Here is a 12,094-nt window from a genome sequence, read left to right on the forward strand (position 1 = left end):
TGGTCTATTCTGCCTTAAAAGACCCATAAAATGTCACAAAGTATAAACTTCCCCTTTAGATGAGGGGTTCCAAGTTCATGGAATAATAGTGTTAGAAATACTGGGCTTTTTTTAAGTCACGTCCTCTGTAGCAAGCCTGATTTCCTACTCCCAACTCCTGAGTTGCTTAGAACACAGGCATGCCCCTCCACACCTGGCATAAAGTTCTGTGGGTTTTGTTTTTTGTTTGCAGTATTTCCTCCTTATGTGAGGGAATTTGAGTTTGGGGGCAGTATAAAAAAAATTTATGAAATTTCAGGACCAACTGATTTCTTCTGGCATATATGTAATTAAAATGAAGATCCAGAGTTTGCCTTATTAATGCCATATGGTCTTCTCTTATTTCTTACTTAGTTTAAAGCTATTGGTCAGTAGATGACCACTAGAAAAAGCTTTGGCCTATTTAGAAGACAGACCTTATACCTGGCAATGTCTGATTCATTGCTTTTAATTACATATTTCAATTTGATGACTTAAATAGACTTTCAATGTCAAGTAGTATGAATGTGGAAACTAAGAGGAAAGCAAAAAAACTGTGCAGAGAGTATTTTAATAGCTACTTAATTATGAATCCTTCCCCCCCCTTTGAAGGCCATTGAACATCCAGTTAGAACCAATCAGATTCCTCGTCAGATTCCTGAACAGTCATTCTACACAAAGCCCTTGCCTGGTATCGTCATGGGGGGCATTTTGCCCTTTGGCTGCATCTTTATACAGCTTTTCTTCATTCTGAACAGCATTTGGTAAGCTGAGGACAAAGTCCTCTTCTCTTCATTACCTTTGTTTGTGGGGGACTATGGGATACAGATGTAAACAGCTCTAATAACAGTGGTTATCTTCCCGTGGGAAAGAGTAGATTGGTGGTAACAGCACACACTAAATGAAGACTTATATTTTTTACCCTTGTTAATTCTTACATAACTTCCAAGGTTCTGACCCCAAGTGTGTCAGACCATGTTCTTAAGGAGTTGTGCTGCTGCAGAGAGAAGCAGCTGAGAGCTCGTGGGATGAGGTTGGGAAGAGGATTGATTCCATGACCTGGAAGTGTGTGCGATCACCCAGGTCCTGCAATCACTCTTTCTTGTTCCCGTGGAAAAGCCTTTTTTGAAGTAGGTCTTCCCTATGTGTCTCTGACTGGCCTGGAACTTGCTATGTAGACCAGGCTGGGCTTAAACTCATAGAGATTGTCTGCCTCTGTCTCCCAAAAGGTGAGATTAAAGGTATGTGCCCCATTTCCATGCCATGGAAAATTATTGTAACTGTGTGCCTCTCTATTGCAGAGTGTTTGAGTGGGGGTAGTGTATTGTGATCACTTTGAATCATATGGACACATACTACAATTGTACCAAGATCTGAGGTAGCATGAAATTGGAATAGATTGGAGCTTTGTAAATGGCTAGAATAGCTTCCCTTCCCAGTTATTGTAATAGTTTTCCAAATTCTGAAACCGTATGTGCTAATGTGGGTTTTGGGGGGCTTTTTTGTTTGTTTTTTTCTTATCTTGACTGTGTCTTTTCATCATGTTTTTCTCAAACACTTCTGACTCACTAGTAGGTAAAATGTTCCTGAACAGTGGTTTCAGGGTCTGCCTGAACAGGAATCTAAAATCTGACACCATCAACACCATATCCTTCCTTGTCTTGGCCCTCTCACCAAACCTGTGCAAAAGTATCTTGCTTGATTTGTTGAGAAAAAGAAAACCTTCCTAGTTCAAAACAGACTAAACAATGTCATTTATTGTGTGAAATATTTATACCATTGTGTCCTGACATGTTTGATTACAGGTCACATCAGATGTATTACATGTTTGGCTTCCTGTTTCTGGTGTTTATCATTTTGGTTATTACATGTTCTGAAGCAACCATACTTCTTTGCTATTTCCACCTATGTGCGGAGGTACGTGTTAGCAGTCTTTAATATTAATTTATTGGCAGTATTACAAATTTGGTATATTTCAACTTGAGTATTGTTGAGGTGAATTCTCTACATACATGTTTATTATCAAAATTAACTCTATTCACAAATCAAAAGAGGCCTCCTTTGGATTGAATCAAGATCATATTCTTGTTTGTTATACTTAAAGATTGTTAGTAGAGATTTTTAGAATGTTAACTTCCCAAGACTATTGTAATGCACTAAATTTGACTTTTATGACTGTCTGACTTACAAATTAAGATATTTCTGGGTTCTAAAAGTTGGTAAGAATAAGTAGTTGGAGCCTGGAGAGATGGCTCAGTGAAAAGAGCACTGCTCTTGCAGAGGACCTGGGTTCAGTTCCCAGCACCCACATCAGGTGATCTAAACCCAGCCACCTGTGAGTCCAGTTCTAAGGACACTGTGCCCTCTTCTGGCCTCCTCAGACACCTGCACACAGGTGGTACACATTTCAAACAGATACACACACATATAGTAAATATTTCTAAGCTGAGTGGTAGTGGCGCATACCCTTAGTCTCTGGAGGCAGAGCCATGCGGATCTCTGTGAGTTCAAGGCCAGCCTTATCTACAAAGTGAATTCCACAACAGCTAGAGCCGCTACATGTAGAAACCCTGTCTTGAAAATTTGTTTTTCTAAAAAGATAAGTAGTTGGAGTGGCAGAGTTAATTGAAAAGTTTCAGTGATTACATTGCAGTGAGTTGTAATTCACGTCAACACCACAGTAGCATCATTGTGTCAGAGATAGAATGGTTGGTAAGGTTCTGGAGTGCCCTGCCTTGTGACAGTGCAACATGACGTCATCTGCAAAATTGACAGTCGAGAATCCAGTGTTTCCGTTACTGAGCTTCTGCCCCTCTCGGTTTACTGTTTTTGCTGCATTTGCTGCTGTCCTTGGCTGCATGCAGCTCGAGGCCGAAAGTTTGACACACCTGGCAGATCAATAGATCCATTCTTCCAGAGTTTCTTCCTGAAAGATAAAATCTGCTAAACTGAGTGTTTTGTTTTTATTTGTTCACTTAAGTTTAACTCGAGTTTTGAAAGTTCAGAGATGACTGGCACTTGGCATGTTTTGTGCAACCCTCTCCTCTTGTCTGATTCATAAGCATTGGCTATCCATTTCCATCTTCCCTTGACCCTGGCAACACTAGTCCTCTTTCTGTCTGTAAAAGAGACCATGGCATGGCTCAGAACTCAGAGGTTGAGGCAGGAGAATCTCTGAGTTCAAGGCCAGACTGTTCTACAAAGCAAGTTCCAGGACAGCCAGGGCTACACAGAAAAATCCTGTCTCAAAAAATCAATCAATCAATCAATCAATCAAACAACAAAGCAGAAAATATTGTAGAGCCAGGGCGATGGCTCAACCAGATAAAGTGCCTAATGACTAGAGTCCCTGCAACACGAGTGAAGGTTGCAGAAGAAAACCCACTCCACACAGTTGCCCTCTGATCTCTACACATCCAGGTGTCCATACACACCATACATAGTAATAATAAATAAATTTCTAAAATCATAGATGCATAGGAAATATTCTTTAAGGGTTCTACTGTAGAATATTTTAGTGCTTTATTTATTCATTCTGTGATTGAATAATATTCCACTGTATATGTAACATCTGTGTATACATTAATGCACTGCCAGGCATGTGAGTATTTTTTTCACCTTTTAGCTGTTGCAAATCATGCTGCTGTGAACACCCACTGATGGGTATTTAAATTGTTTTAGTTCTGTTGGGTGTTCTTTTGGGTTGCTTTGCCATGTGCTCATTCTTTACTTGAAGCCCTGCAGACTGCATTTTATGTTTTCCCCGGCAGTGTATGGTCCCAGTTCTCTAAGCCTTCGTCACCTGTTACGGTCTTACTGTGGCTTCTGGGCTCCTTGGCATAGTTGTGTAATGGGTGTGCAATGTCTGATTGTGTGGCACATCTCTTCTTGGGTGGGGAACACTTTGTCTTGGGTAAATAGCTGTTCAGTCCTGACCATTCTTAAGTTGTTTTTATATGTTCCGGACACTAAGCCTTTTTCAGATAATTTCTTCAATTCTTTGGTGCTTTTCACTTTCCTGATATTCTTCCCAGAGAGGCTTTTAGTTTCCCAGTTAACTTAGCTCATGTTTTTCTTCTGTTGCTTTTGCTTTTTAATGTCATGGTAAGTTTCTTGCCAGATGAAGAAACTTCTGTCTTCATTCCTTGCTGAAGGTCAGTTGGCCATAGAAGTGTAAGTTCACTTCTGGGCTTTCCATTCTCTTTTATCATGTATAGGATATGTGTATGCTGTACTGTTTTTACTCTCACAGCTTTCATAGTAAGCTTGGACTAGAGACGGGTGACTCTTCAGCTCTGTGTAGAATTGATACTGGTTTCTCATTCAGGGTTCTTTGTTATTCCACCTGAAATCTGAAAACCAAACAGTCCTTTTGTCACAGCAAAAGATAACTTTGAGTTGGTGTGTTGTTGTTGTGTAGGAACTTATATTTGCAGGCACTTGTCATACACCTTCTGTCCCTCTCCAACCCAATTCTATTCTTGGCCAGCATCTTCTATTGAACCAGGAGCTCAACACTTTGCAGTATTAGCCAGTGAGCCCAGAGGACTGGAGCTGAGGTACCCATATTGTGCAGCCAGCACTGTGCCATCTGAGCCCCAGGTCTTTAAAACTGTTGGTAGGGTATGCATTGACCCAGATTATTGTGGAGAATGTTATCATCTTGATTGTTAAGTTTCCAACCTAACAAACACAAGTATGTCTTTTCCACTTACTTAGGTTTTCTGTCATTTATGTCATGATATGTTTCAAATCCTTTTTGAAAGGTATTTCTAGGTAATTTTGTGTTCTTTGTCCACTGTTGGCATATTAAAACACACCTAGGCTGGAGTGTAGCTCAGTGACATATAGTGCTTGCCTAGTATGTGCAAGCCTCTGGACTCAGTTGTCGGCACCACACACATGTGCCCATCCGTGCCCTTTCTTGGTTTTCTGTGGAGGTGCTGATGCTCTGAAACAGTGATGATTTCTTAATTGGCTGTAGTAGGGTTTTAGTGTATATGCCTTTTTTTTTTCTTCCTCATCTTGTTTTTTTTTTTTTTTTTTTTTTTTTTTTTTTGTTGTGTGTGTGTGTGTGTGTGTGTGTGTTTATGTGTATGTGTGTGTGGTGGTGGTAGTTTTTTTTTTTCCCCCACTTATTCCCAAATTGTAGCAGAGACTGAAAAGTTTTCTAAAGATGCTCTGCTGTGCTATAAACTGCTTTACATAAAGTGAGAATAGCTGACCTAACCACCTACCTTGTTGGAATTATGTGTCATAATTGGAAGTAAATCTCAACCAGACCTTAATAGGAAATTGACTGAACTATAATAAAATGAATAATAATTTTGAGCTGTCAAAGGGTTTTTGTACATCGATTTTCCTCCAGAATCATAAACTTTCAAATACAGTCTGATTCTTTGTTATTCATAAACTGTTGGATATTTTCTCATACATTTTGTAGCCAGTTTTTAAGTAGTTACACAGCAAATTGGAGTTCGTCTTAGCACCTTTAATGGGGTAGAAAATACACTTTAAAGTTCAGTCGGCCAGCAACTGTACCTGTGGCAGAAGTTCGGTTGGGGCTTTGCTTTGACTTTACTAGCTCCGTGTTGTTTGATCTTGGGAAGTAATTCTTCTCCTTGCTTGTTCTTCTCCACCTAGGATTATCATTGGCAGTGGCGTTCCTTCCTCACCAGTGGCTTCACTGCAGTCTACTTCTTAATATATGCCATACACTACTTCTTTTCGAAACTGCAGATCACTGGAACAGCCAGCACAATCCTGTACTTTGGTTATACTATGATAATGGTTTTGATCTTCTTCCTTTTTACAGGTAAGTCGTAAGTGATGGTTTTTAGTGTGTTCTTAATCAGTTTATTCTCCTTTATGAATGTTTCTGCTACTCACTGCCCCTAATTGAACTCTCAGCACAGCTCAGCATCATTTGGCACACCTGTTTGTAGCAGTGCCTCGGGAAAGTGAGATCACACAGGTTGGGCTTAGGTGTGTATCTGGTGCCATGTAACAGGTTTAGATCCCAGGCCCTGGTCAGCTACCTGATGTCGAAAGCGGTAGTGTCGTGTGTACTCTTGAACTTCACTATGTAGGAAGGGGATCTGTTGGAGGTGTTTTTGTACACAACAGAAATAACTACCCTGTAGTCTAAGGAATGGTGTCCTCAGAGTGTACATTGTGCCCCGGAAGCCTACCAGGGTGATGATGGGATCTGATCTTTGTGTTTTCACCACCTTTTCCCAAGCCTCTTGGCGATCCAAAAGGTGATTCCGGCACGCAACCTTTCACCGTACCCCTCCTCGGCATATGTCCGGTGTAAGGGTAAATATTGGAATGTTCATAATCTCCCCAATCTGTTCCAAGTACTGTGTATAGATTTAGGAGATCTTTAGTACTTTCTGTATATTACATTTAAAATGATGAAAATCAGTTGGGACAATAAACGGAAGCGCCTCAGAGAGCCATATGGTTCCCCTGTATTGCGTGTGTCTGTGCCCTACCGAGGGACATCTCCCAGAGTTCCCAAGGAAAGAATATGTTTCCACTTATGCCTTAAAAGGGTATACAGTATTTACAAGACTGTGGGAGTTTTACAGTGTAATAAAGGCTGCTATAGAGCGGAGTCCACATTCGGTTCACTGGGTGAAAGTGTAAGTTTACACAGGGCTCAAGAGCCTTTCTGCTGGAGAGCATTTCCGTGCCCCCAGTTTACAGCTGTAGAAAGTAGGTATACAAATCTAACTGATAGTTTAAAAAAAATCTTTTAAAATAATTCTTTAGTGTGTAATTTAACCATCCATTAAAGATTAAACAGCTTTGCAAGGGCTAGAGATTGTTTTGTGGTCAGAAGCATGAGCTGCTCTTTTCCTGGCACCCAACGTCAAGTGTCTCACAACTGTCTGCAAAGTAGGCCCTACTCATCTGTGTTCATGCCACATACAAATACATGATTAAAAATAATAAAAACGGAATCTATAAAGGAAATTTGCTTATTAATGAAATCGATGGGCTTGTTTGTCTACTATGCTATATTCCTAAGATACACTCTTATAATATGCTGGGAAATAATGGTAAGAAAACATTAAAAGTCTTTGTTTTTCACAGTGAAATAATTGGGTTTCTGTAAGAACAAAAACCTGTTAGATATGTTAAGAACATTGCAGTTGATGATGGTGCTGTAGCTGAGGTGTTGAGGCAGGGTTCCTTGGCGGTGCGTGGCATGATGGCACATGTAGCATGCTGTGTGTTTTGAAGCTGAGGTAGTATGTGGTACAGCACAGACAAGCTCTGCTGTAACAGTTTGGGTTAATTATGTGTTTGATCTTGAATTAATTTTTGCTCACTGTACATTTGGAACCTTTTACTCTTACCAAATTTTTCATCCCCTACATTTACTCCCATGGCCACATAGAACAGTGGCCTCAGCCTTCCTAAAGCTGCAGCCCTTTAATACAGTTTCTCATGTTGTGGTGACCTCTGACCAGGAAATTACTTTATTGCTACTTCATAACTATAGTTTTGCTACTGTCATGAATCATAAATATCTGGCATGCAACCCCCAAGTGGCCATAGAGCCACAGCACACAGTTTAAGGAATTTTTGTTGTGGCTGGTGAGATACCTCAAGGAGTAGAAGCACTTGCCACTCAAGCCTGAGTTTGATCCTCAGAACCAGTGATGGAAGGAGAGAACTAGACCCAAAAGTTGACCTCTGATCTCAACACTAAATACACATACACACACACGCACGCACACACACGCACGCACGCACGCACGCACGCACGCACACGCACGCACGCACGCACGCACACACACACACACACACACACACACACAGAATCATACTAAAAATAACTTTTAAAAAACTTTGATTTAGAAGAATACCACATGTCGGGGGCTGGAGAGATGGCTCAGTGGCTAAGAACACTAGCTGCTCTTCCAGAGGTCCTGAGTTCAATTCCCAGCAACCACATGGTGGCTCACAATCTCTATAATGAGATCTGGTGCCCTCTTCTGGCCTGCAGGGATACATGAAGACAGAACACTGTGTACATAATAAATAAATTTTTAAAAAAAGAAGAAGAATACCACATGTCTTATCACAGAAAATAGATTTGATTTTGGCCATATTTGTCCAACAACAAAATTGCCTTGAGCTTTGTTTTTGTTGTGCTGGAAGAATATCCCCGTAGCTCAAATTCTTCAGAGTCTAGACAGATGGAGGTAGCTGAGAATGAAGGCACTGTCACTTCTTCACTGTGGCCAGGAAATGGATTTGGAGTGGGATGGTGGTGCACACCTAGAATCCTATATACTCAAGAGTCCAAGACCCACATGGATGACTTAGTGAGACCCCGTGTCCGAGAGAAAAGGGTGTGTGTGTGTGTGTGTGTGTGTGTGTGTGTGTGTGTGTGTGTGTAGCTGAGTGGTGGAGTGGTTGCCCCAGTTGCAACAACAAAAAAAGCAGTAGATTTAGAGTCGGCAGTTATTTCACTATGCAGAGCCACCCATCTTGTTTCCTGCTGGGGTGTCTTTGTTCTTACCCTACTTACATCACTTGCATATATTGTAGAAACATCTAGATTCTCTTACTGCAAGTCTTTGAATACTGTTAATCCCTGGCAACTATACTTAGAAAATATCCCTTCTTATTATCTTGTGAACCTGGTAAAAATAGTAGCAGTTATAGTTTGTGATAAAAAGTATTGTTAAATGGGGGTCACGTTATGATATACTTTTCATTTTTTAATTCAGTGATGTATGTAAAAGGGAAAATAGCTGGGCAGTGATGGCAGCAGGCCTTTAATCCCAGCACTCAGGAGACAGAGGCAGGCGGATCTCTCTGAGTTCCAAGCCAGCCTGGTCTCCAGAACCAGTTCCAGGACAGACAGGGCTGTTACAATATAAGGGATTTAAGTGGTTTATATTCTTCAAAAGAAGCTCATGACTCTGTTACATTCCTGACCAGGGAGTTGGGAGTTCTCGGGGGGTTTAAAGGGTCCAGTCAGCTCGCATCTGCCTTTGGTGTAAACTAAGGAACTTGTTCTGAAAGGGACTTTTTTTATTTTCTAGGAACAATTGGCTTCTTTGCCTGCTTTTGGTTTGTCACCAAAATATACAGTGTGGTGAAGGTTGACTGAAGAAGCCCAGTGTGTCCAGTTAAAACAGAAATAAACTAAATCTTCATCAACAAAGACCTGTTTTGTGACTACCTTGAATTTTCTCAGACTTATTGGCCTAGTAATCCTTCAGAAACAGCATACTTAAGAACACCTCTTCCCATGCGCCTGTACCCACAAGATGTATTTCAACACTAAAGCGTTTGTATTGTGATTGGATTAAGTATGTATTCAGTTGTTCTCAGTGAAGGGCAAATTTAAATATTATGTGCATTTGTAAATATGATAGCTATAAACTTTTCAATACTTCTAATGGCAGATTAGAGGAGGCCATAATACTCCTGAGAGACTGGACAGTTGATTGTAAATAGGATTTTCTAGGCTCGGTAGGTGGAAAGAATTATTTTTCTTTGAAGGAAATAACTTTTTATCATGGTAATTTTGAAGGATGATTCCTATGACATGTTCACTGGGGGAATGTGGCTTTTAAAATCTTGTATCGGTTGTAATTGTTCATATCTTCTTACTCTTCTGTGTTGACTTCATTATTCCCATGGTATCGGCCTTTTAAACTATGTGCCTCTGAGTCTTTGAATTTATAAATTTGTTATCTTAATAAATATTATAAAAATGTCTTCATTGCGTCATTACCTGTGGCATATTTAAGATTCTATGAATACAAATCTGTTGACCACAGATGTTTAAAGGGATTTACATTTTTTAAAAATCTGGTGTTGCTGAATACTGTTAATATAATACTTTCTCAGTTTCCACCTAAGTAAAATTTTGGTCTTTTGAGTTTTGTCAGATCTGAATTTCCACTCTGAAAGAATGATAGATATTGTGGCCATGCCTGTCTGGTCAGACAAATGACACATTTAGAACTCTAATGCAGGCCTTATGTTGTTACTATTGATAATTTATTTTCTTGACTTATTTTCCAAAATATAGTAATTTTTTAAGTCAGCAGGATGTAGTGGCCCACCTCTGTAACACCTATGATTTGGAGGTGGAGGCCCGAGGATAGTGAGGCTGCATAGTGAGTTGGAAGCCAGCCTGGATTACAGAGCTCTTGCACACAGGGTGGGTTAGGCTCTCTCCGTGTTCTGCACATTAGCACTAGTTAGCAAGCCTTCGTCCCCCTGATTGCAGTGGTTTAATTTAGATTTCACAAGTAATTCTTGTCCTAGATTAAGAAATCACTAATACTTTTCTTACATCCATCTGGCAAGTTTGATACAGAAAACCAAGGTGGTTTTAGAGATGTAAATCTGTGTCTGTAGATGGCTTCTATATCGAGGCCTTATCGCTGGCTTCTTAAGAGAACACATCAGACATGGGCTTTAAACGTAAACTCAGATAACTGTCTCCACTCATGTAACCAGGCCTTACTGAAGAGATTGTGCGCACTGGCTAGGTGGGCCAGGTGAGCCCTTGAACCCTGGCATGGGAAGGTGAGGCACCACGGACATTGGACACTGAGGCTAGCTAGCCTGGCTTACACGCTCTCCTTTGCACTATATCTGGTACCTTTGAGTAGGTTGGTTGACCAAACAGAAAGTGTCTTATCAGCAAGGCCTCCATTCAGACACCAGGTTGGTCTTAGTGGGGCAAAGTTTTAATTTTGCTGCTGTAAACAGTTGGGATTCAACACAGCTAAACTGGCTGCTTTGATCTGCCTTTGGTATTCTTAACAAACTAGCCACACTCCACATTCACTCTCAAAGGGAGAAATGAACTCCAGGCTGGTATCCCTCGTCTATAGTGCTTGTGAGAGAAGACATTGCCTTTATCCGGTTGAAACTTCTTGGTCTCAAAGTCTGAAATCCAAAACTATGGTCAGTGTTGTAAAAGTCAGAAATGTCTCTTAGTGAAACAGTGCTTGCCTAACATACACCGAGGCCCTAGTTTAGGTTCCTAGCACCACACACAACACACCCACACACCCCCCAACACACACAGACATGCAAAACACACGCTCACACACACACACACACACACACACACACACACACACACGAATTAGGATTTCAGGTTTTCAGATTGGGAATGTTTAGCCTGTAAAAGTATTGCAAGAAAATTTGAAGGATAAGAGATGGCTCAGTGGTTAAAAGCACAAACAGCTCCTGTAGAGGATCCAAGTAATTCTAGCTCCAGAGGATCTAGCACCCTCCTCTGCCCTCTGGAGGGCACCTGCGCTCATGTGCACATACACAGATAATTAAATTTTTTGAGCTAGCCATGGTGACTCATGCTTGCCATCCCAGCCCTTAGCAAGAGGATCGCTATGAATTCAAGGCCAACCTGGGCTACAGAATGTCAGGTTGTGCCACCCCCCCCAAAAAAAGAAGCATGGAGGGATCGTTATGAAGAGTGATGGTAAGGAAGGAAATCCAAGAAGAGAGGCTGCAGCCCTGATGTGGCTTTAGGGTGAGCTGCTGTGGGTTGTTGGAGACATGCTGGTACCTGGAGCCCTTTCCGAGTGGCGGGAACCCTTGAGAATGCAGGGTCATCCATGAGTCAGCCTACGTAAAGCTTTTGTGAGGGGTCCAGGCATGTGTGAAGGTATGTTCCTGCTGGGAGTGTGCTTGATAAAACCCTCTTTCCCAAGTCATCCCTGATGTAGCTGTTCTGCAAGCCTGTCCTGTCTGTCCTCGTGCCCAACACATAGGAAGGTTGCCCACCTTCCAGGCTGTCTGGCTGTCACCAGACTCTGCCTGTCCTTCACTGCTACCTTCTCTGTGTTCAGTGATTGTCCTTGCAGTTTTTAAATATACCTAGTTTTCTGCTTGGCTTGAAAAACAAACAAAAAGCCCTCTGACTTACTTTTTTTTCTTTCCCTCCTCCTTTCGGCCATGTTGCATCCTTGGCACTCTGCTGGGAGTGCCTCTGAGGTCTCCATGCCCCCTGAGCCTCAGCCAGTGGGGACCGAGGTCCATGTTTTCCTAGGTCTTACAGCTC

General features: G+C 41.4%; 1 protein-coding gene across 1 annotated transcript in view; it reads left to right on the forward strand.

Annotated features, from left to right (window-relative positions):
* Positions 1-9,768, forward strand: part of Tm9sf2 (transmembrane 9 superfamily member 2) — a 48,571-nt gene extending 38,803 nt beyond the window's left edge. Inside the window, exons 14-17 of the mRNA XM_027388949.2 lie at positions 631-782; positions 1,824-1,935; positions 5,662-5,833; positions 9,087-9,768. Of these exons, the coding sequence (XP_027244750.1) occupies positions 631-782; positions 1,824-1,935; positions 5,662-5,833; positions 9,087-9,154 (504 nt within the window). The 3' untranslated portion in view covers positions 9,155-9,768. The remainder of the gene's footprint in view (positions 1-630; positions 783-1,823; positions 1,936-5,661; positions 5,834-9,086) is intronic.
* Positions 9,769-12,094: the final 2,326 nt, after the last annotated feature.

Source organism: Cricetulus griseus (genome assembly GCF_003668045.3).
Source record: "Cricetulus griseus strain 17A/GY chromosome 1 unlocalized genomic scaffold, alternate assembly CriGri-PICRH-1.0 chr1_1, whole genome shotgun sequence".
Classification (NCBI taxonomy): domain Eukaryota; kingdom Metazoa; phylum Chordata; class Mammalia; order Rodentia; family Cricetidae; genus Cricetulus; species Cricetulus griseus.